At 42.1% G+C, this 26,502-nt stretch overlaps 1 protein-coding gene across 1 annotated transcript in view; it reads left to right on the top strand.

Moving 5' to 3' along the window:
* The window catches only part of PCSK2 (proprotein convertase subtilisin/kexin type 2), a 250,418-nt gene that overhangs the window by 110,517 nt on the left and 113,399 nt on the right, over window positions 1–26,502 (top strand). The window contains exons 3-4 of the mRNA XM_017895491.1: window positions 17,765–17,878; window positions 20,054–20,162. Coding sequence (XP_017750980.1) covers window positions 17,765–17,878; window positions 20,054–20,162 — 223 coding nt within the window. The remainder of the gene's footprint in view (window positions 1–17,764; window positions 17,879–20,053; window positions 20,163–26,502) is intronic.

Here is a 26,502-nt window from a genome sequence, read left to right as displayed (position 1 = left end):
GACTTTATTGTTGAATCTCTGTTTCTCTGTTCCGTGTCCTACACACCTAAAATTTTCCCTTTCAGCACTTTTATCTCTTTCTGGTAGAACTGCTAAAATTCACCTTTGTCATTACCAGTCCATTTCTGCATTGTGAATTCTGCTCTTTGCTGCTTTCAAACCAGATTTAATTTGGCTTTTGTGCTTGGCATCCCCTTCTTGTCTCTATGATTCTTCAATTTGCCTTTTGTTCCTTTTTACCTTTTGTATCTTTTGTTTAAAAAGGTAAAATTCTTCAGTTTTACCACTTATCTTGATGTGTTTTTTCCCTCTCCATCTTACGGATTTGGGCCATTTCATCAAAATCTTGATGTCCATCCTAATTAATACACCAAGGAAATTTCTTCTGGTTCTTATGCTTAGTTATTTTGCAGTGCAGTGCTTTTCCCTGAATCTTCAGCAGGATGTTCCCATCTCCTGTTTCCAGCATTTTTCATTCCAACTCTCCTATGTGGGTTTCTTTTTTCTGGCTTACTTATTTTTGAATGAGATAAGCTTTACCCAAACCCAGAATTCACCACCGGACTCACTGCTGGGTTGTCCCTGGTCTGTCCATTAACTAAGGCACCTCCTGAGATATAGCATTGGAAGAGCACAGTTCTTTGCCAAATTCCCAATATTTAAAGGATTGGCCAGGTGCAGTGGCTCACACCTGTAATCTCAGCACTTTGGGAGGCTGAGACAGGTGGATCACTTGAGGCCAGGAGTTCGAGAACAGCCTGGCCAACATGTCTCTATTAAAAATACAAAAATTAGCTGGGTATAGTGGTGCATGCCTGTAATCCCAGCTACTTGGGAGGCTGAAGCAGCAGAATCACTTGAACCCAGGAGGCAGAGGTTGCAGTGAGCCAAGACCGCACCATTGTACTCCAGCCTGGGAGACAGAGCAAGACTGTCTCAAATATAAATAAATAAAATAAAAGATTGCAGGGTTTAAATTGAATTTCTTCCTACCTTTACTGCATATTTCTCTGACACTCTGAAAAAATGAAGTGATTAATAACTGACAATCCACCAGGGTTCTTATGTTTCCGTTCACACAATTAAATGTTGTGATTTATAGCTCCTAAAGTGAAGCAGGCCGCCACCAGTATCTACCTCCCTTCCATAAATTGTGTATTTTGGAAATGTATATGTTTTTTCTTTATTGATACATATTATTTTATGTTTACCCTTTCAAAGAAGGGTTCTTGCTGAAAAATTCTCTTGTTTTCAGGAACCCTACAGAGATGGACCATCAAATGTGTTTATCTGTTCAGCTGCACTGAATAGCTATGCTACTTAGCAGCAATTCTTTTGAATTCTAGCAGCAGATAGACTATGAGTTCTGCTTTTCATAGCATGTCTTGAGTACTTCAGTGAGAAACTCAAGAGCACTAGGCAAGGAGTTAGTATCCAGAAGCCTCTTTCAGACAAATGATTCTGGCAGAAAACTGTTTTTAAGAGGAACAGACACAAGAGCAGAATAACCACATGTGCTCTCAAAAGTCAGACTTGTTTACAGAAAAATCTATCTCTACAACTGTTTTTTCACAGTGTTCCATGAACATGCTCCAGGGCCACCTCTCAATACTCACATGTGCAATATGTATTTTTGCATCTTTCCAATCCTGTTCAGCCTGCTTCAGCTGCTGTTCAGTGAGAACCATGTGTTCCCAAAAGTGTAAGTTTAGCCTGGCCATAGGGGTAATTGATTTTCTTTGATTTGTTTGTATAAAGCACTATCCAGTCCCATTTTACAAGAAGGAGAACTGGAGTAGACAGTTTAAGGAGTGGACTGCATACTGTAAATGTTCTTGAGTGATAAGGTGTGTGCCACACCCGGCACCAGCAAATTATACATACACACACACAACAAAATTAGCATCATTCAGAAGTTCTTCCCACACATTTCAAGAGACATTGTTGCGATGGTGTTATTATTCCATGCTTACTTATTTAGAATGCATTTAGTGTTAAGCAATCTATAAAGTTCTTGTTTGTTTGCTTGTTTCTTTGTTTGTTTGTTTGTGACAGAGTCCTGCTCTGTCACCCAGACTGGAGTGCAGTGGTGCAATCTCCGCTCACTGCACCCTCCACCCCCCTGAGGTCAAGTGATCCAACTACCTCAGCCTCCTCGGTAGCTGGGACTACAGGCATGTGCCAACATGCCTGGATAATTTGTGTATTTTTTGCAGAGACGGGGTTTCACCATGTTGCCCATGCTGGTCTCAACTCCTGGACTCAAGCGCTTCACCTGCCTCAGCCTTCCAAAGTGCTGGGATTACAGGCGTGAGCCCCCAGGCCTAGCCTATTTCTTTTGAGATAGGGTCGTGCTCTGTTGCTCAGATTGGAGTACAGTGGCACAATCATGGCTCACTGCAGCCTTGACCTCCTGGGCTCTAGTGAGCCCCACCTCAGCTTCTCGAGTAGCTGGGACTACAGGTGCACACCACCACACCCGGCTAATTTTTTTGTTTGCTTGTTTTTTGTTTTTTGTTTTGGTAGAGACAGGGCCTTGCTATATTGCCGAGGCTGGTCTTGAACTCCTGGCTTCAAGGGATCCTTCCACCTCAGCCTCCCAAGGTGCTGGGACTACAGGCATAAGCCATGCACCTAGCCAATGTTTATTTTTTATCACAACACAGTGAGGTTCCTGCTGTAATTATCCCGATTTTACAGGTGAGAAAATAAATGTACAGAAAGCTGAAAAAACTTGACTAAGGGCCAAACAACTAGTAAGTGGTGGATTCAGTATATGGGCCTAGATGGTCCTTCTCCAGAGACTGACTCTCACTATCACTTTATTCAGCACTCTCTGTATTGCATAAGAAGAAATACATGTTGCATCTGTAGCTGAACTTCATACAACTCACACCAACTGCATTTGGGAGACAGATTCATTTATTTACAAATTCCTAGTGACCACCACAACATCTGATAGTTAATAAGCCCATCTTAAATGTTTGTGGAAATGAATGGAATTAGATGGTTTTAGTAGCTTCAATTTGACTCGTCTAAGAAAACAGTATAACCCACATGTAGCTGTCCTCCTGAGGGTGGCCTCTGTGTTCACTATCTGCTAGCCATGAAACAGGGCTCCCTCATCCCTGCATAGATATCTTCAGTAGAATTTGTCAGCAATCAACCTCACTTCTCCAGCATGAATGTTAGCTCTCTTTCTGCATGTGGGAGGCAGAATAATGACCTTCCTAAAGATGTCCACATTCTAAGCCCTAGAACTTATGAATATGTTATGCCACATGGCAAGGTGGGGTTAAGGTTGTAGACGAAATTAAAGTTGCTAATAAGCTGGCTTTAAGACAGGGAGATTATCCTGGATTATCTAAATGGCCCCAGTGTAATCACAAGTATCCTTACAACAGGAAGGCAGAAGAGAAAGTCAAGGGGATATCATGCAAGAAATATTTCACCCACTGTTGCTGCCGTTGATGATGGAGAAATGGGATCATGACCCAAGGAATGAGGAAGCCTCCAGAAGCTGGAAAAGGCAAAAAAACGAATCCCCCCCAACCAAAGAGCCTCTAGAATGAGCACAGCCCTACTGACACCCTGATTTTAGACCTCTGATCTCTAGAACTGTAACAGTATGAATTTGTGTTGTTTTAAGCCACTAAGTTTGTGGCCATCTGTTACAGCAGCCACAGAAAACTGTCCACCACAGGATGAAAAGCCACTTTCTCCTGGTATTTCTCAAAGGGCTAATCTAAGAGCATGAATTGTTCTGTACCTTCCAGGAGCACTATTGCAAAGTCGATTCATTACTTTTTTCATTTGTTCCGCATCACCATGCTGGGGCTCATTAACGCCCTGTCATCGGGTGCTCCATGCGTAAGTAGAAGTATGTTAAGAATCAGTCGCTCTGACCTTTATTCCTTGTTGGTGTTTTGTCATTTGTGGGCTGCTTGGCTTGACATATGAATTACTCTCCAGCTGCCTGGTGCTGGGGAGGCACAGACACCAGCCCCCAAATATTTCAGACATATGCCAATTGCAATTTCAACACACATTTTTTTTCCACCGTCAACCCTGGAACTGTTCCATTGGCAAGGAATGAAATATGAATAAGAGGAAATAATTGACAAGGCATCGCTGTTGACTAAGGGGCTAACCTTTGAGGAAGATTAAAAACAGATGTCTTGAAGAAGAAAGAACTGAGGAAATGAATCTTCTCTCTCTTTAACTCTTTAGTTCATTGTCTTCATCCAAAAATTAAACTAACACACTCTGAAGAAGGTTTAAGGAAATCAGGAATTTTCAAGAATTCATTTGTATTCTGTAGCAGACAGCTTGTTTGTTTGTTCCCCATTGAAAACTTACAAGAAACAATACTGCAACCTTTGTTATAGCAAATAACTGGTGGGTGTATCCCTCCATGCCAAAGACATGCCAAGCATAAAAAATGTGCCTAGAAAAACAAATAACTTTGGAAGGCTGTTTTCCCGGTGCCTTCTCACTTCCTTTGTCTTAGTCCTTCTTCTCGTGATGGTGCCCAACCTAAGCCCTGGATCCTTTGCTGTTGATTTCAGTAGTATTTCTCCCTGACTTGCAGGAAACTGCCCAAGGCTTTCAAAATTACCTTTTCCATAAACCGTTCCTTCCTCAAACCAATCTCAACCAGCATCTTTGCAAAAAGCTGCCTAATTAATGAGTTAATGCACAAGTGTGGGTAAGTGATAACACCTGGATGTGCTACCCTTCCCAGAGGACTTGTTTTCCAAATCTTTTCAAATAGAGACATAATCAGCCTGGATAATGCGTGCTCAAAATTAAAGCTTAACCCTTCATGGCAGGAGTGCGGTCAGTGTGCGTGTGCTCAGGGGAGGTGATTTGGGTCATTGGAGGCTTTCTTTGTGCCCCTCAAATCACATGATTTGTACCACTACCCAAATGCTGCCCCTGCTTCCACCCTGACGATGAAATGATTTCATGAATATATTGACCATTATAATTATAGCCAGTGACATTTATAGTATGTTTCATTATTCTCAACAAGAAAAGTTCATTTCATGTCATCCTCACCAGTAAGCCTGTGAGGTCAAGAATTCCATCATCCCCATGCTATACACCAGAAATCAACAAACTTTCTGTAAAGGGTCAGAGAGCAAATATTTCAGGCTTTGAAGCCATGTAGTCTCTGTTGCAATAACTCAACTCTATGGCTGCAGTGCAAAAGCAGCCATAGGCAGTGTATAAACAAATGGGCATAGCTATGTTCCAGCAAAGTTTATTTACAAAAGCAGTCAGCAGACTAGACTTGCCAAATCCATGGTCTGGATGAAGAAAGCACAACCTGGAGAATCTGAGGACCTACCTCAGAACATGCACAAATCAGAAGCAAACCACTTCAGAACCCAAACCCAGTTCTTTCTTACTTGAAATTCAGTGCTCGTTCACTGAACCACGCTGTTTGGGGCATAGTCTTTGGCATTCATAGACTTTGGATCCATGACTTTGGATCAAATCCACAATACTCTCCATCCACCCACCTACTTCTCCCGTTTTCATCACACACACTTGTAAGGCAGCAGCTGGGGCTGGGGTACCATCATTAGCCTGTGGCCATGGAAACAGAGTCAAGGTAACTGACCCACAGCACCAAGACACCTGACCTTGATGGTATTAGCTCTTTCCATTGAAGCTTGCTGGCCATATATAGCATAATTGAATGAAACTGCAGAACAGCTTCAGTCAGATCCACCTGTGCCTTCGAGAAGCACATTAATGAGGCCTCCCTCCAGCACAGAATGGGAACTAGGCAATCCAGACACGTCCCCACCCAGCATCCTCCTTCTGGTTCACTAGCAAAACTGGATCATCAATCAACAAAATGAAGGAGGCTTTGCAAAAACAAAGCTTTTGGAACCTGTATTCCTGGGTGGTGCTGGAGCCATTTATTCCCAGCCAGGTGCCATGAGCACCTTCTCTGTGGGTCCTGTTGGCTCCCCTTTACCTCTCACCCCCAAGCACCTTTCCTGGGAGGTATAGTGCTGAGTGCACTGGTCAGATGTGGGGACACTGACTGGTCACAGCTGGAGTGAAGAGTGACAGAGACTTCTTCTCATCCGCCTACCCATTTGTTCCTCCTCCCATTTGTCCTCCCAGGAGCTCTCCTTGTTAGACTGAGGCCCTTTAGACCACCTGCAATGGGAAACAGAGCCATTCACCTGGCCCAGACAGGTTCTCTGGGGTGCTACAATGTGCATGGTCAAAGCTATTCATGTATTAAAGAGACTTAGCTAGCTTTACTTCTTTACTGCACTCACATCTCAGGAGACACTCATTGAGAGGAACACGTCATTTTGGCCAAGAACAGCATTTAGGGACTTTCTAGCTTCTCTGGAAAATTGTCCTCTCAAGCACACCTCAGTCTAACCATCCCTGCCTTAACATCCAGCATAGAGCCTCCATCTTTTAAAATCCTTTTCCTTAATATAATTTCCTAAATCCATCTCCTAACATTCCCCCACCACACTGGGAACAAGCACAGCCCTGGCTGCAATGCACATGTTCCAGCCAAGGTAGAAGCTGAGATTTCACTTTCTCGGGGTTCTCGTTGGCTGCCTTGGCACCTCGCTCCACGAGAAACATCTTCGATCCCTCCCTAATTACATTGATTTATCTCATGGTATACCTTGTATCCAGAGCTTTAGATGATAGATAGCACTTTGTTAATACCTTGTCACTAAGACTCAATGACTGGAACTGTGGTCAGAGGCATGCAGCCATATCCTCCCTCCTCAATTGATCACCTTGATTCTTGCAAGATGGGCCAACCTCTGTAAAAGACGGCAATCAATACTGTGCATTCAGCCATAATCGTGGCTTAACTCGATATTCTTTGAAAACTTAAGCTGTGTAATTTGCCTGTAATTGGGCTTTCCAAAAAGTCATACCTGCTGCTCAAGGAGGCAATTAAGCCAGCAGACTCCCTGTCTGCTGCCTGCTCCCTCCCTCCTGGCATCTGACTGCCATGGGTCAAGTCTTCCCTCCGCAGACCTCTCTCCTCTCCAGATCCCTGTTTGGATCTCAACAACCAAAGCCAGCAGTTGGTGGCAAAGCAGATGAACTAGAACATCTGAGCCTTGGAGTGGCCTTTTTCTTCCATAATCTCCCACGTCATTTCCAGTAATGGCTTTTGGGGGTTCCTTGCTTGATGAGCTGTGTCGAGCTCATCAATTCAAACACTGAGAAATACACCGTGTTGCAAAGGCAGAAAAGCTAGCGCCCCAACAGTGAACCCTCATGTAAACCATGAACCATGGGTGATGACGATGTGTCAGGGTCAGTTCAGCATATGTAACAAATGCACACTGTGCTCCAGGAGGGATGTTGATAATAATGGGAAGGCCATGCATGTGAGGAAGCAGAGGATATGTGGAACTCTCTGTGCCTTCCTCTCAATTTACTGTGAACCTAAAATGGCTGAACAACAGAAAGACAAGAAAGATGAAAGAAAAAGAAAGCAAGAAAGAAATAAGAAAAAGAAAGAAGAAAGTAAGTCTAACAAAAAGATGTGGAGACGTGCCCCTTGTGCAGATGGGGACTTGTGTTGCATTTAGGACACGCTTAGGAATGGACTCCAGCTGGCTTCTCTTCCCACATTTGATTTGCTTTGTCCTGAGTTAGCTAAGAGCAAGAAAATCATCTGGGCCACTTTGGAGCGAGATGAGCCTGGCTTGAGATGTTTTGGAACAAGAGAAGTCACTACCCCACTGCCTTTCTACATTACAAAAACATTAGCAAAAATTATAGAAGTAATTGCTGGCGTTTCTCGAGTTCATACTGCGGGCCAGGTGCTTACATGCACCAACACTTTCGGTCCTCACCACAACCAAAGTACACGTGGGAGCAGAGGAGCAGCACAGTACGGTAGAGAAGTACAGAGCTAGACTGCTGGAGTGTCGTGTTAGTTTGCCAGGGCTGTCATATGGGGGCGCCACAGCCAGGGAGGCTTAAAGAACAGAAATATATGGAGGTAAAAGTCTGAGATGAAGGTGTCATCAGGGTTGGTTTCATCAGGGCCATGAGGGAAGGCCCTGTTCCAGGCTCTTTCCTTGGCTTGTAGATGGCCGTCTTTTCCCTGTGTCCTCATACCATTCCCTCTGTTGGTAACAATGCCTGAATATGATGACCCTAGTTATATTGGATGAGACCCCACCCTAATGACTTTACTTAGTGACCTCTTTAAAGACACTATCTTCAAATACAATCCCATTCTGAGGTACTGGGGGTAAGGACTTCAACATTTGAACTTAGAGGGAACAGAGTCCAGCCCACAACAGGCATGACCCGCGGGTCCACCTTGGCTAACTGTAGGACCCTTAACCAGCCACTTGGTGTCTTCATACCTTCATTCCTAACCTCTTATGTGGTTGTCGGGGAAAATAACTGAGATAAGGTACATGAGTACTCAGGGCACTGCCCAGCGCAACTGTCAGCCCTCAGTAAATGTCAGCCATCACTAGGGCTTATCCTTATTTTACAGGTGAGCAAACTGAGCCTTAAATGGGCTCCACAGCTTGCTGGAGATCCCACAGCCAGAGAACAACAGGTACAGCAGGCCCTGTAACTCATGTCTGCCTGTCACCAAGACCAAGCTCTCATCCACAATCCTACGCTGCCTCCTTCACAATATTACACAGAAGACAGCTGTGTGCCTACAAAGAAGTCAAGCTATGTTCCCCATTTTGTGAGATGAAGGATACACAACCCAATCCATTTCAATTCTTACCACTTCCCAAAGCTTGAAACGAAAGTTTTCAGACCTTCCTCTAACACCTTGTGGGAGGAAGAACTTACCCTGTCCCTGTCTGGTGCCCAGCTCTGTGAGGACACCCCAGAAATGCCTCAGATCCTCTACCCTCCCCAGGAAGATAACAATGACAAGGATGACCAGGCCAGGACCCAGAAGGAACTTCTACCTTCAGCCCTAATCCTGTGTCCCATGTGGATGTGTCCTTGAGCCCATCCATGAGTGTTAAAGCTAAAGTGTTTTAAACTGTCAGGAAAAAAAAAAAAAAAAAAAAAAAAAAAAAATTCTGCCTATAATAAAGACAAAGTACATTACCATGCAAATTAAGAGGTTTTTAACAAATAAAAGATTCATGCTCTTTGGGTACTTTCGCTACATTTTAATACTTCCCCAGCACACTGGCTCACTACGCCGGCTGCTCATTGGAATTACCTGGAAAGTTTTAAACACCGCTGAGGCTAGGGCCCATCCCTAGCAATTCTCAGTTCCCTGCTCTGGTGGTTGGCCTGAGCATAGGGCTTTTGCCACCTTCCCAGGTGATTGCACTGTGCACTCAAGGCTGGGGACCTCCGCTTCGCGAGGACATCTTGTTGGCTTGTAGTGACGTTAACTCCAGTCTCTGCCTCCTCTAACTCCACATGCCTTCACCCTGTGTGTCTATATGTCTTCACGTGGCATTCTCCTTGTTTCTAGGCCCTCATAGTATAATGACACCAGCGTACTGGATTGAGAACCCATGCTAATCTAGTATGACCTCATCTTAACTAATTACACCTGCAGTAACCCTATTTCCAAATAAGGTCACATTCTGAGGTACTGGAGGTTGGCACCTTAATATATCTTTTAGGACAGCACAATCCAACCCATCACAGTGCTAAATAAAAAAATTCTCAGTGACACAGGAAATACTTTCACACACTCAAGGACATCATAGATTAGTAAACCAGTATTTTCAGCAACATGTTGGTTTCGTGTTTTATGCTCCTTTTCTTGCTCTCACTTCAAGCAAAGACGTCCTTCACCCTCTTTGGAGGAAGGTCTCCCCTTTTCTCCCCTTCCTCCTGGCCCCTCCCTCCCCAGGACAGTCAATGCTAATGAACAGCTGTTTAATTATCAGCCCAGCAGGGAAGTGATCACAGCCCAGGTCCTCAGAGAGTTATACGCACAGTTAAGTTGTCCCAGATCCTGGAAGATTGACTATGTTATGTGCCCATAGGGTGAGGCAATGTGGCTTAGTCGAAAGTTCATAGCATTGAGTATCCATCAACCTGATGACTCTGCCATGTTTTAACTGTTGGACAACGGATTCCAAAGCTTCTTTTCCTCAACTGCAACAATACCTACCCCACAGTTTTGTTGGGAAGATTAAGGTCAGGCATGGTAGCTTACGCCTATAATCCCAGCACTTTGGGAGGCTGAGGCGGGTGGATCACCTGAGGTCAGGAATTTGAGACCTGGCCTCAAACTCCAGGGTTTCAGCCTGGCCAACATGGTGAAACTCCGTCTCTATTAAAATAAAAATTAGCCAGGCATAGTGGCGCATGCCTGTAGTCCCAGCTACTCGAGAGGCTGAGGCAGGAGAATCGCTTGAACCTGACAGTCGGAGGCTGCAGTGAGCCAAGATGGTGCCACCGCACTACAGCCTATATGACAGAGCAAGACTTCATCTCAAAAACAAAAGAAAAGAAAAAAAGATTAAATGTAGTAAAAGTACCTTGTTAAGTGTAGAATAATATGCAAATGCACAGGGATGTTTTCTGCTTCATCCTAGCATGATCATAACTGGCACACCATAGAGAGACTAGAGGCGGGTAAGGGATGGGTAGAGTTGCTTGGGTAACATTTGTGCAAAAATGTCAAATTAAGGTTCAAAAGTTGAACTAGAATTGTGAAATAGCCATCTGTTCATTTTAAATATAATATTACCTACTACCAATTCTACTAAAACTATTCCAAAAAATCAAGGAGACTCCTCTCTGACTTATTCTACAAAGCCAGCATCACCATGATACCAAAATCTGGTGAAGACACAATGAAAAATGAAAACTACAGTCCAATATCCCTGATGAACATAGAGGTAAAAATTCTCAACAAAATACTAGCAAACCAAATCCTGCAGCACATCAAAGTCAATTCACCACAATTAAGTAGGCTTTATTCCTAGGATGCAGTTAATTCAGCATATGCAAATCAATATATGTGATCATTACATAAACAGAATGAAAAACAAAAACCATATTATCATCTCAATAAATGTAGAAAAGGCTTTTAATAAAATCCATCATGTCTTCAAGTCAAAAAACCTCAACAAACTTGGCATTGAAGGAACATACCTTAAAATAATAACAAGAGCCAGCTATGACAAACCCATAGTCAGCATCATACTGAATGGGCAAAAGCTGGAAAGATTACCCTTAAGGACAGGAACAAGACAAAGATGCCTACTCTCACCACTCCTATTCAACATAGTACTGGAAGTCCCAGCCACAGAAATCAGGCAAGAGAAAGAAATAAAAGGCATTCAGGTAGGAAAAGAAGAAGTCAAATTATGTCTTCTCATTTATGATATGATTCTATACCTAGAAAACCCTAAAGACTCAACCAAAAGGCTCCTAGAACTAATTAAAAAAAAAAAAAACTTCAATAGCATTTAATTTACAAAATCAATCTGCAAATATCAGTAGCATTTCTACACACCAATAACGTTCAAGCTGAGAGCCAAATCAAGAACACAATCCCATGTATAATAGCTATAAGAAGAATAAAATACTTAGGAATACATCTAACCAAAGAGGTAAAAGATCTCTACAAGGAGAACTATAAAACACTGCTGAAAAAAGTCATAGAAGACACAAACAAGTGGGAAAGCAGTCTATGCTCATGGATTGGAAGAATCAGTATCATTAAAATGGCCATACTTCCCAAAGCAATCTACAGATTCAACACTTTTCCTATCAAACTACCAATGTCATTTTTCACAGAATTAGAAGAAATTATTCTAAAATTCTATGAAACCAAAAAAGCCCGAATAGCCAAAGCAATCCTAAGCAAAAAGAACAAAGCTGGAGGCATTGCATTACCCAATGTCATACTATATTATAAGCCTACAGTAATCAAAACAGCATGGTAGTCGTACAAAAACAGACACATAAAACAATGGAACAGAAAAGAGAACTCAGAAATAAAGCCACACACCTACAACCATCTGATCTTCAAGAAAGTCAACAAAAGTAAGCAATGGGAAAAGGCCTTTTTATTCAATAAATGATGCTAGGATAACTGTCTAGCCATATGTGGAAAGATAAAACTGGACCCCTTTCTTTCACTATATACAAGAATGAACTCAATATAGATTGAAGATTTGAAAGTAAGGCATCAAACAATAAAAACCCTAGAAGAAAACCTAGGAAATACCATTCCGGATATAGGCCTTGGTAAAGATTTCATAATGAAGACTCCAAAAGCAATCACAACAGAACAAGAATTGACAAGCAGGACCAAATTAAACTAAAGTGCTTCTGCACAGCAAAAAAACTATCAACAGAGTAAACAGGCAACCTAGAGAAAGGGAGAAAGTATTTGCAAATTATGCAACTGACAAAAGTCTAATACCTAGAATCTATAAGAAACTTAAACAAATCAACAAAAAAAAAAACCATACTTTAAAATGGGCAAAGGACATCAACAGATACTTCTCAAAAGAAGACACACAAGTGGCCAAAAAACGTGTGAAAAATACTCAACATCACCGATCATCACAGAAATGCAAATCAAAACCACAAGGAAGTACCATCTCACAACAGTCAGAATTGCTATGTTTAAAAAGTCAAAAAATAGGCTGGGCGCAGTGTCTCATGCCTGTAATCCCAGCACTTTGGGAAGCCAAGGCTGGCGGATCACAAAGTCAGGAGATTGAGACCGTTCTGGCCAACACTGTGAAACCGCATCTCTAATGAAAATACAAAAATATTAGCTGGGTGTGGTGGCGCACGCCTGTTGTCACAGCTACTCAGGAGGCTAAGGCAGGAGAATCGCTTGAACCCATGAGGCAGAGGTTGCAGTAAGCCAAGATCATGCCACTGCACTCCAGCCTGGTGACAGAGCAAGACTCCATCTCAAAAAAAAAAAAAAAAAAAAGCCAAAAAGTAATAAATGTTGGTGAGGCTGTGGAGAAAAGAGAACACTTATATGCTGTTAGTGATAATGTAAATTAGTTCAGCCACTGTGAAAAGCATTTTGGAGATTTCTCAAAGAACCCAAAACAAAATTATCATTCAATCCAGCAATACTATTACTGGCTATATACCCAAAGAAAAATAAATCATTCTACCAAAAAGACACGTACACTTTTGTATTCATTACTACACTATTCGCAATTGCAAAGACATGAAATCAACCTAGATACCCTCCAAAGGTGGACTGGATAAAGAAAATGTGGTACACCTCATATACACCATGGAATACTATGCAGCCGTAAACAAGAACAAAATCATGCCCTTTCCAGCAACTTGGATGCAGCTGGAGTCCATTATCCTAAGCAAATTAACACCTGAACAGAAAGCCAAATACCAGATGGCCTCTCTTATAAGTGGGAACTAAACATTAGGTACACATGGGCATAAAGATGGGAACAGTAGACAATGGGGACTACTAGAAAAGAGGAAGAGCAGGGAATACAAGGACTGAAAAACTGCCTATTGGGTACTATGCTTACTACCTGGGTGATGGGATCATTCATACCCCAAACTTGAGCATCATGCCATATATGCATGTACCCCGTGAATCTAAAATAAAGTTGAAATTACAACAAAAATTTTCTAAAATTTTTTAAAAGATATTCTCATAGAAATAATAATGATAGCCAGTAACAAAGACTTCTCTTTCTTATATTTTTTTGTCTGTACAAACGTGTAGGCCAATGGCCCTATTTGAGGAAGCATTCTAAAACTAAATACAGAAGTGAACTATACATTATTTTTTGAGAAGGGGAATAATTAAGTTGTATGCATGTTCTTGGTATCACATCTAAATGGTAATAAAAGGTATAGTGTATGGAACGGTAAAATTCAGAGAAGGAGGAAGAGAGAGTAAGTCAGTGACCTTTTAGTAATAATGTGAAAATATAGTTTAGACACTCGGAAATATTTCTCTGACATTAAGGGCTTTATCATACATAGAATTGTAACACTGCAGTCTTTCCCAGAGGTCTTCCAAAATAGTTTATAACTTTGTCTGGTCTTGGTAGTTTTATTTATAATGGAAAACGATGTAAATGACTAAAAACAGGGAAACGGATAAATTGTGGTGTATGACTCTGGAATATTTAGGTAGCCATTAGTAATTAAAATATGATAGCTAAGTAGCAGCATATTAAAATTCTTATGGTAGGATACTCAGTGAAAAAAGGATTCACAACTTGTTCTATAGTATGATTACTACTCTTTAAAAATTAAGTATGAATATGAATTAAGATTGAATGAGAACCCAGAACAATAAACATGATTAATAGGGTTACACGGTATCATTGTGGGGAAAAAAAAGTTTTCCAGTTATTTGTGTGTAACGAGTGAAAGCATATATTGTTAAAGGTGTTCATCTCTTTCAAAGTGTAACTGTGGACAAGAAGTTACAGACAGACTGACAGGCTCAGAAAGCCCCCTTCAGTCTCAAGACTCCTAAATTCCTGAGTTGCAAGGAGGCAGTGCCCAGAGAGTGCCGTATTCCTAGGCATCACTAGTTTCCATTAAAACCTAATTTACAGAATTAAAAATTAATTTCATGGAAATGAATTTTAGCAGTCTTTTCATTAAAGCGCACTTGATCTAAATGAGTTTGGAGTGGCTGTAATAGCCATTCCTGCACTGTTATTTATAAAGGTGTAATCTGATGTGAGTATTGTTGTTCTCACGCTACCAAGAAACAACATATTGCTGAGAGTTTTCAAATTTCCATGTGATAGTTGCTCTTGGTCCCCAAAAATCCTCTCAAGGAAGTTTTTGATGACAAGGAGTCCAATAGAATGGGAATCCCTCAGTGAAAGTCAACCAAGGCCTCCGTTTAGTGAGTAGAGCAGATAAAGGCCTCTCGTCATGGGACCAAAATGGGAAGAGGCAATGGCCAAAGTCAGATGCCTTCTTTCCCAAGTGCAAGAGGCACTCTTGCTTCCGTAGTAAAAGAAGGTTGTAAGATGGGTATGTCTGATGGCTATGTAAGTGTATAGCTCTCCAGGTGGAGGGCTATACATTTACTTCAACATTTTAAACATTCTGTTAATGAATACACACACATGTGCACACACGCACACACATACACACACACAGAGCTATGGGAATACGCTGCACAAATCTCTGACTTCAGGGAAAAGAATTGACCAAGGCCCCCAGCTGCTGCACTCTGAAATCTGTCCCTGGGCCAACAAGGCCACACTCCCCGCAGTGACTGAGAGCAGCAGGGACACTCAGGCAGGCCCGTTTCTGGGAGACACAGGGCTCCTCAGATTTAATCCCCAACAGTTTTACCAAACCATCCTTAGATTACAGGGGAATCAAGGATGAATTCGCCTAACTTTGTTCACTGTTCTTTACTTGGGGTCAGACTTACATCACAGTTTCTTGTATTTTTCTCTCGTAAAATACTTGCACATTTAATCCCATCTTGGCAATGGCTTCCGAGAGGATATATATGTGTGTGTGCATATACATGTACATATGTGACGGTACGACACACACATATATACACACATACACACATATATTTATATGTATACAAACATACATATGCATAAGTATATGTATATGTACCTTTGAATTATAATTTATCTCCATTTGATGGGCATTAGTTAGGTCCAAATTTTGCCATCATAAAACACCCATGTATCCCATTTTCTAATAATTTCACTATCTCTTTAGGGAGTTTTTTTTTTTAAGTTCGCCACAGTGACTGTGACTGTTCCTTGTTGGAATATCTCCAAAGAACTCCCAGAGCCAATGCCACGCTTAACACTCGTTTTCTACATGTATAGATTTTCTGGTGTGGCTAGAATTTCTCTGGAAAATGAGCTTCAGGCCTTCTCGTGTCAGTGTGCAGAGTAAAGAGGTGAGAAGCTAGCCTTTCACAGGTTCCTCTGCAAGGCAGCACAGTAAGGAGGGGAAGGGTTTTCTGCCACGTCTGTGGTCTCTTCGTTCTTCTCTTCCTGCCGTCACTCTTGACCTGGACCCTGCTGTTCTTCTCTCATCTGGTATCCATTAGAGTTCTTGATGACAAGCAACAGAAATTGATTCTGCTTCACTTCAACCAGAGAGAAGTTGTCAGGAAGGTATCGGGGGCCCACAATCAATGGGTGGTTGGAGGATCAGTCTTGAAAGCTCCGGGGCTGGGCTGCAGGAACACAGTGAGGATCTTTTACTAGGAGAGCTTGGTGAGTGAACCTCCAGGGTAGATGGGCTCCAGGGGATCCTGTTCCTTGCTTCACTTTCCCAAGATTCAAATCCTGGGAGAGAGACACCCACAGAGGCACCCCTAAGGCAGAGGGAGATTCTAGTGCCTCTGGCAGACAGGCACCTAGAACTGCACTCCCACCAACACAGAACCTGATGGATTGGAGTTAATCCCCCAAATACACTGGGGAGATTTGAGAAGAGGAAAAACAAATGTTGGGCTACAATATAATACTGATATCCAGCAACACCCTTTTATATATGTGCATAATCCTTGGGTTTGCACATGTTCAGGGACTGGCCACAACCGTTGCGTGAAAAATTAGTCTTTGTCCAAGTGAAAGCAAGTTTCCTGATTGAGACAAAGCCTAGGCATTGCCAGGAGCCCACTTGAACTAACTCAGCTCCTAAGTTGCATTTCCATCCAAGAGCTTGGGGTTCTTTCTCACTATGCAAAACCGAAATGTTGTCAGTGCCAGGACAGCAACACCATCTGTCAGTTTCTTGTCAGAGGTTTCTCTCTTACCTTCTAGGACTTTGCTGTGGGATTTTTTGGCTCTCCAGGCAGGCTTCATTGTTTGTCTGTTTGTTCTTGTCTTGGGGAAGTTTTCTTTTTCAGCAGATTCTCAAATGTGATAGCACTGTCAACAAATTAAAGGCTGGAAAGCCCTCCAGAAAAATTATCCGTGCTGTTTTCACTCTCTCCCTTCCTGAATCCACATCAATCCTCTCTTGTTAATAGAAATCTTCCATTGTTTTATTTCACTTAATGACCCCTACCACATTATCTTCTTTAAGAATACTTTTCTCAGCCAGGTGCGGTGGTTCATGCCTGTAATCCCAGCCCTTTGGGAGGCCAAGGCAAGTGGATCACCTGAGGTTGGGAGTTCGAGACCAGCCTGACCAACATGGAGAAGCCCCATCTCTACTAAAAATACCAAATTAGCCAGGTGTGGTGGCACATGCTTGTAATCCCAGCTACTCGGGAGCCTGAGGCAAGAGAATCGCTTGAACCCGGGAGGCCGAGGTTGCAGTGAGCCAAGATCACGCCATTGCCCTCCGGCCTGGGCAACAACAGCGAAACTCTGTCTTAAAAAAATAGAAAGAAAGAAAGAAAAGATTACTTTTCTCTATCTAATTCTTACTTTAGGGAAATTCACTTTGAGCGATCACCACAGCCTGTCTGTTCAGTGCAACCGTAAGTAAATGCTCTTGTAAAATAACCGTAATGGGTCAGGCGCAGTGGCTCATGCCTGTAATCCCAGCTCTTTTGGAGGCCGAGGCGGGCAGATCACTTGAGCTCAGGAGCGCGAGACCAGCCTGGAAATATAGTGAGACTCCCCATCTCTACAAAAAAAATACAAAATAATAATAATAATGGTAAGGTGAGCATGTATATGAAATGAACTTGCTTTTGCTGAAGAAAAAAACAATGCACCTGATGTACAAATGGAATTTGGATTCATGGAGACAAATTCCAGAAGAGGGAATGTTCAGATTACATTCAGGTAATATGTCAGCATTGTCATTCCAGGTAAAGATGGCTTTACAGCAGGAAGGATTTGACCGAAAAAAGCGAGGTTACAGAGACATCAATGAGATCGACATCAACATGAACGATCCTCTTTTTACGAAGCAATGGTATCTGGTGAGTGTCTTTATGTCCTTTTGGACATTTCTCATCTTGAGACTCTGGATAAAAGATGTATTCTTGTATCCTCATTAATCACTAGGATGTTAGCCAGTATCCAACTCAGTCACCCTCTCTGTCCCCTTCCATATGTATTGATTTTCTGTCACGACCTGTGCATCTAGTTCTTTAATCTGCTTTCTTCTGGAACTACTAAGTAGCCCTGGTCTCCTAAGGTCCAGGCTGTGACCAACAACTGATGGAATTCTCTTTGATTCTGAAAAAGTGCACCAGTGTATACCTGAAGACTTGCAAAACGATATAAAAGTCAAATCAGAGGTGTGGGAAGAGTAATGCAGGGGTCTCAACAGACAGAGTAACAGGGGACATAATGAAGTCACAGGCCTGAAAGAAAGGATTCAATGACTTCCCAAGGGGCTAGCAAGATAGCTTGGAGACTAAAGTAGCAAAAAGAGCATCTATTAATGCTTCCTAAAACAATGGCAGGAAATCAATTCCATGGGGCTTAACTGATGAAGGCTTGGAGGCACTAAAACCCATTTTGTCTGGTGAAGTGAGCATTTTGTGGGTCACCAACAGTTCATCATGATCCATTTGGACTGGCCGAGCTATGTTTAAAAGGGGATCAGTGACTCCAAACCAAGCTGAACTGCAGGGCATATTGACAGAAAGGGAGTGATTAATTTGTAAATGTGAATGAAACTTTATTTTATTTAAGATTAAAAAGTGATGAACAAGAGAGAGAACTAAATTACAGCCTTGCGGATGGCTACATTACAGGAATTCATCACAATTTCCCTCCTGGGGCTGCAGAGCTTGACTCTGCGTTATGCTTTTTGGCATGAAAGTCCGGAAATCCAATATGGGCAATTGAATGAGTGTATTTGTGTTAGTCAGGATAGGCTAGGTTTGTTGCAATAATGAACAACCCTCAGATCACAGTAGCTTATCAAAAGCAAGGCTTGTTTCTCACTTTTGCTACACAGCCCATGCTTCATAATTGCTCAGAAACGCAGGCTGACCAACCTCCATCTGAGCTCCATTCCCACACTGCTTTCATGAGCCCCTCAGCAAGGAAAAGGGGTAATAGAATTTTTAAAAGAAACTCTTAAAGTTTCTGCCTGGATGTGAAAAATGGCACCTGAGATCCCAGGTCACTGGCCAAAATTAGTCATCCGCCATTCTAACTTCAGAGTGTTAGAGAGGCATTGTTACAAAACAATGCCTCAATGTTTTCTGATGTGTGAGACATTTTTAAGTGGATGTAAAACCTTCCTCCAGAGTGGAGTGGAGAGGTGTAGTCTTAACATGTCTCTAGAAGAAAGAGCATGGCAAATTTTTTAAAGAGCCCTAATGACAATTACACAATGTTTTAGCAACATCACAATAACCACTGATCAGTGTGGGCTTTTGCCAATACAAGTTCTGACTTTATTATTCTTTTTACAATCCATCCTGGAGAAAACCTACAGGGTACAAAGACACATGAAAAGACGGGAGTGAACGTGTTAATGTGGAATTGCTCTTTGTCTTCCTTTCTTTCTCTTCTGAAATATTTTTGGGGGCCAGGACAAGGGGCTTTAGGATTTATTTTTCAGCATTAGAACATGCACTAAAGGTGAGCCAGTTTTCTTTAATTCAGTTCAACAAATACTTTTGAACCAGACTTAGTGCGGTGGCACTGAAATTACAAAGATTAACTAGGACATGTTACCTCCTGCAAAAGATATTGTTATTTAGTAAGAAGTTATATTCAAATAAGAATAATCCAAAACAACATGCTGTAAATTCAAAACATGAGGTATAAACAAAGAGGTATGAAAGTGAACATTTAATTCTAAATCAGGGAGGGTTTCCTGCAATAGCAGCTCTTTTATAGAAAAAGTTTAAAGATAGTGATCTAGTTATAAGATATGAGGGGATTGAAACTATGTTTGCATATTTACAGAAAACAGAAAACACTAAGTGTTTATACCAAAAAAAAAAAAAAAAATGGAGAGGAAACGCTATAGGTAGGTTAGGAGGGACATCCAAAAGCACTGTTTCATGGAAGTGGCCTTTGAGCTGGTCCTGGAATATTAGATGGCTATAGAGCATGTCAAGTAAATATGTACATGGGTGCTTTACGACACCAAACTAATACCATTCTTTGCTTTGAAATTCCTGTACCAGATCAATACTGGGCAAGCTGATGGCACTCCTGGCCTTGATTTGAATGTGGCTGAAGCCTGGGAGCTGGGGTACACAGGGAAGGGTGTTACCATTGGAATTATGGATGATGGTGAGTATTTTGAAGCCTGTGCATCATTTGGAAATAAGCATGCCTTTGCTTGCCTTTCGATAAAAGTGGTATTGTTTTGAAGATGCTAACCAGAGATGGAATAGCAAGATACTGGGCCTATGACCACACTGCACTGTGACCAAATCTTCACCTTTCTTCCAATCAGTGGTCCTCAAACTTGAGGTTGCACTTAACAAATATTTTTTGAATTAACAAATAATAAACTAAACAAATGAAAACATGAAAGCTGCCTGTCACTCAACCATAATTTCTTACTGCTTACACTTTACCTTAAAATGTCCTCTAAATCTCTTCGTATTTACCATCAATTATCTAGACCCACACTATCCAATGTAGTCACCACTAGCCATATGTGCCTACTTAATTTTACATTTTAATTAATTAAAGCTACATAAAATGTAAAACTTTATTTCAATTACTCAATCACACTAGCCTCAAGATCTTGATACCCACATAGGGCTAGCAGCTGCTGAAATTCAATTCCATTTTCATCATCAGAGAAAGTTACATTAGTGCGACTCTACATCCATAAAACAGCTTTTCAGTAACAGGATTGGGGCTTGGGGAAATTTGACTTTATTGCTGCTTTCAGAATGAACCCTTGTAAAGTAGCCTTTGATAACCTTTTATTACAGACACCCCTTACATGTTATTCATCCTGCGAGCCTACCAAAGACTTAGCAGGGCTTCATTTTCTATAGTTTGTGATATGAAAACCAATGGGCTTGATGAATTGGCATTTTTCCAACTACACACGTCCTTGGCCCTGTGGAGAATCGCTGCCTGTAGTCGTTTCACTGGGGATGGGGACGTGTTATTGCCCTCCATCACCCATCTGGGTCCGCCAGCAAAAAGCTCCACTGTGAATTATTGATCCAATTATATACAAAGGTGACACAGAGATGAAACAATGGAGCCTTTCCCATCTGAAGATCCTCAAAGAACAGAACACTATGTTCCTTAAAGTAAGGCTTTGAAGCAGAAACGACAGAGGAAACCAAGAGGAGCCAGCCTGCTTAAAACCTGTGTTGTCTTGTGTTGGCTCATTAAATATCAACATGAAAACAATGCCTCAATGTTTTCTGATGTGTGAGACATTTTTAAGTGGATGTAAAACCTTCCTCCAGAGGCCAAGGGCTCTCACAAGAAGAAAGGAGCCCTGCATGAGAGTGTGTGTGCTCGGATGTCAGGAGTTTATAAATGTTTCTTCCTTTCTAACACTTGTTCTTGGAAACTGTTCCAAAGAGGTTCAGGCCAGCTCACCCAGGAAAAAGATGCATCAGGGTTTGGGGGAAACCTACCTAGGAGATATTGTGATAACCAATTCTAACAGCGTATCTACCAGGTATCCCCAGCTGGGGATCAGAGAAGCCACCCTAAAAGTGGCACTAAAGTGCCAACATATGCACATTGCTCTGCTCTTAGGAAAACTCCAAGAGTCCTGTAGACGCCCATTTCAGAATTCTTTAACTGGAAGTTCCTTGACTGACTCCTAAAGTCATTGGCTCCTGATCCAGTTCCACATGGAAAGGCAAGCCCTTTAGAAAGTCCCCGCAGAATTTCTCATATGATGTTCTTTCTTCAGCTGATTAATGGCCTTCGGGTTCCCGAAAAAGTAAACTCTGCCTCCCAATTACGATCCCTGGTTTCTTCTTTGTTTTAGTCAATTACTGCTGCAGAACGAAGCATCCCAACATTGAGTGGTTTAAAAAAACAACCATATTATTATCTCTCACAGTTCTGTGGGTTGCTGGAGTTCAGCTGGACAGTTCTGAAAGTTCTACTAGAGTCTATCATGCAGGTGGAGTCAGAAGGCAGTTGAGGCTAGAGTCAACTGGAGGCTCCACTGGGAGGCTGAAATGGTTCAGCCTCCCTCCCTTTCCATGGAATCTGAGGACCTCTCCTCTCACATGAGGCTCCCAGCAAGGTAGATGGATTTCTTATAGGTGGCTTGGGACTCCCAAGAGTAGGCATTCCAAAAGAGAAGAAGCAGAAGCTGCCAGTCCTCTTAAAGGCTAGACCTGGAATGGGCACTGGTCACTCTACCACTTACATTGGATGAATGGTCCCAGGGCCAATCCAGATTCAAGTGGAAAGGAAATAAACTCTGAATTTGTGGCCATTTTTAATGCATCACATGCTATTCAGTATGATAACTGAAAAAAAGTATGATGGCCAAGCCATTCTCCAAGTTCACCGTTGAATAGCAAAATGAGCACATTTGGGACAAGGGCAGCCCCCCACATGGTGAAGACAAGGACAGATGCTCAGCAGCCTCTTGCCATGTAATTGGCCATCTCTGCCCTCACAGCTAGAACCGGGAAGGCTGGCAACACCAGTACTGTATTCTCTCTCTTAATGACCTGCACGTATGAATGGTATGGTGCCATGTCCCAGATATTTTCTTGGCAAGATATTCCAAACTAAGGTTACAGAGAGACACAGATGCCAACCCTGATACCTAAGGGCAAAACTAATGTCATATTCTATCAACACTGTCTCTCCGTATGTTGGCCTGTGTGGCAAATGTTCAATCATCTGTGTGGAGAAGTTTCAATTTGTGTACAGCCAGTTTTAATCGCCGCCCTCCTTTCTCTGGTTGCCCAACTCCAAACTCAGCCATCATCCTGTCTGCTGGATCCAGTGACTCAATTGATGCTCAATAAATATCTCTTGCCTTCACTTAGGTGCAAAGCAACATCATTTCCACATGCTACATATCACTAGGAGAGGACCTCCATGGTTAGCTGCTGTCCAAAGGGGCAGAAATTATTTCTTAAGGGTCTACTAGGACATTTCACTTATGTAAATGTTAGCAAGGACCCCACTCAATGATGACAATGTCATCCCTTTTACTGTAATGGAATTGTTTAGAGTTTGGAACTTGACCTGGAAAATGGAATGTGATCATGACAAGATACAAGGACGGACAAGAGTCATCCAGCCCAAGAATAATTCGGGGCAGGTGGTTGGTTCTCAAGATCACACAAGATCAGAGAAGGCATGGATCAAGGCCCTTAGCCATTATCAGATGGAGCCAAGGAAGTGAGATGGAAGGCCAGTGAGGTAAGGTCAGAGGGAGCTTCAAACTGAAGCAAGAATAAACAACTAACAGTAAAAACGACTAACATTTATTGAGTAATCACTATTTGCCAGACACTGCTTAGCATTTTGGAAATACAACCACAGTTATTCCCTAAGGTTGGTATTATTATAATCCCCACTTTACAGATGAAGAAACTGAGTTTAGGGAGACAAAAAACTGCCCAAAGTCTCACAACTAATTCTAACCACCATTCTTGGTACTTGAAACCTAATCCTTTGCTCTACCTTCCTGGTGAGACTTTGTGAATGGGAGCCTCATTCATGTGAGTAAAGATTCAAGACTGAGGACCAGACAGTCACCCACACCCTTCTCAGAAATTTAGAACTCTGCATCACATAGAAAAGCAGTAGGAAGTTCCAGCAGGGTGGCTGCTCCAGTTACTTTTGCTGTGTAAAAAATAATCCTGTATTAGTCCGTTTTCACATTGCTGATAAAGACATACCCAGACTGGGTAATTTATAAAGAAAAAGAAGTTTAATGGACTCACAGTTCCATGTGGCTGGGGAGGCCTCACAATCATGGCAGGAGATGAAAAGCGTGTCTTACATGGCAGCGGGCAGGAGACAGAATGAGAGCCAAGTGAAGGGAGTTTCCCCTGATAAAACCATCAGATCTCGTGAGACTTATGTCAGATCTCATGAGACTTACTCACTACCACGAAAACAGTATGGGGGAAACCATCCCCATGATTTAATTATCCCCCGCTGGGTCCCCCCAATGCCCGTAGGCATTATGGGAGCTACAATTCAAGATGAGATTTGGGGGAGGACACAGCCAAACCCTATCCAACCCCAACACTTAGCAGCTTAAAGTTGCTATTTATCTTTGATGAAGATTTTGTGGCACAGGAATCTGGGAAGAGCCTGACTGGGCACTGTTCACTCAGTGTTGCTCATGCGGTTGCCATGTTAGCTGGGCTGCAGTCTTCTGAAGGCCTAGCTGGGCTGCACATCCATGATGGTGCACTACCACGGTTGGTGGTTGGTGCTGGCTGCCACTGGAGCTCAGCTGGGACCGTCAAAAAGAGTGCCAATATGTTGTGCTTTACTATAATTTGGTCTTGAGGTCTTACTCACCAGAATGGCTATAAACTCTACCCTGCCTCGACAGGACTCCAGGTGGTTGGCTGTGGACGTTTACAATGTGCCTGTCTTAGTCTGCTCCTGATGCTATAACAAAATACCTTAGATGAGGTCATTCATAAGTAACAGAAATGTATTTCTCACACTTCTGGAGGCTGGGAAATCACAAATTCGGTATCTGACAAGGGCTTGCTGTCTGCTTCCAAGACGGCCCCTTGTTGCTGCATCCTGTGGAGGGGACAAACACTGTGTCTTCCCTTGGCAGAAAGGGTAACAAACGGATGAACTCTCTCCTTCAAGCCCTTTTATAAGAGCATGAACCCCATTCATGAAGGCACAGCCCCCACAACCTAAGCACCTCCTAAAGGCCCCACTTCGAAACACTATTGCAACTAAGGATTAAGTTTCAACGTATATTTTTAGAGGGACACAAACACTCAAACCATGGCATTTCACCCTGCCCACCCCTACGCCGAAAATTTGTGTCCTTCACATACAAATACACTTATTCCAGCCCAGTAGCCCCAAAAATCTTCATTTGTTCCAGCACCAACATAAAAGTCTAAAGCCCAGAGTCTCATCTAAATATCATCTAAATCAGAGATGGGTGAAACTCAAGGTACAATCCATCCTGAGGCAAATTGCTGTCCAGCTGTGAACGTGTAAAATCAAACAAGGTGCATGTTTCCAAAGTACAGTGGTGAGACAGGCGTAGAATGTATATTCCCATTCCCAAAGGGAGAAGTAGGAAAGAAGAAAGGCATAACAGGTCTCCAGTAAGGCCAAAATCCAAAAAGGCAAACATAAGCTCTGAGGCTTGAGAGTAACCTTTTCTGACTCTATGTCCCACCTTCTGGACGCACTGGGGTGGGAGCTGGGCCTCCAAGGCTCCTAATAACCCCGCTCCCATGGCTTCACTGGCCACAGCCCAAGCAGCAGCTCTCATGGGGTGGAGTCTAATGCCTGCCATTCTCCCACACTGGAATCACAAGTTAGTGGCTCTGTAGTTCTGGGGTCTCAGGGCAGTCCCACCCCCACAGCTCCATTGGGCATTGCTCTGGTGGGGGTTTTCTATGGTAGCCCCACCCCATGGCAGTTCTCTGTCTGGACCCCAAGGCTCTAGGGTTAGGGTTAGGGTTAAAGAACTGGAGCTCAGGGCCAGGGCTCTGACATGCTGTGCATCTCAAGTGAACTATTAATATTCTAACTAGGAATATGCACATGGAACTCCTTTCTAGTTCCTTGAGGTCTCCAGGACTGTCACAGCTTCCTGAGAATTGGGACTATTGTGGATTAGACTTTCTGAAAAGTTTCAAATTGATGATAGGATACTAATGATTTATGAATAAAATTATAACCAAGTATTTGTCATTTCTGTGCCACATTTATTATGATTAGCTGGTGATTAGTCGGTACCCCATAGGCTGTGAGCCATAGATAGTTGTACAACTCAGTTTCTACGTCTAAATCATCTGAGTTTTTCCAGGACCGACACTATGCCTGGCATTCACTGCTGAGAAATAAACAAAAGCATGAAATATAAGAATGAATATCAGAATATTGTAAGAATTAAAAATAAGCTGATTAGGAAGATGTGTTTAGTACCTCCCACCTTAAAAGACAATCAAATATACAAAAAATATTAAAGTACTATCTAATTACCAAATTACTATTTTCCATTCTTCAGTGCATTATTACTTTTTCTGAATCGTGTTTGTTGTCCTTCACAGTCGTATCAATCATTCGCTCTTTCTCAGACTAAAGTCTGTGTCTGTTCTAACTTAACACTTAGTATTCCTCTTAACCTAATTTAAGATCGTTTATTTTAATTAGGCTAACTTTATCTTGTTTTAATTCTAATTTCCTTCTGGTCTCAAATTATCTCCTTGCTCCAATATTTTCCCTTGACAGAGAAGACACTACTATTTCTTGGAGGATTTTTCTCTTCAACAGCTTCCATTCTCAGAACATGAAGCCATGTTTTAAAAATTGACTTCCTGTTGGAAAATATATTCTCTGGGTGTGTCTTTTTTTACACTTATCTAGATAAGTTTGTTTGATCTAGATAAAAGTGTAAAAGAAGAAATATATAAATATTTACAATATAAATTATATTTTAATATTTTATTAA

This window comes from Rhinopithecus bieti, unplaced genomic scaffold (genome assembly GCF_001698545.2).
Source record: "Rhinopithecus bieti isolate Rb0 unplaced genomic scaffold, ASM169854v2 scaffold_25396, whole genome shotgun sequence".
In the NCBI taxonomy this organism is placed as follows: Eukaryota; Metazoa; Chordata; class Mammalia; order Primates; family Cercopithecidae; genus Rhinopithecus; species Rhinopithecus bieti.
This window is presented reverse-complemented; position numbering and strand designations above follow the sequence as displayed.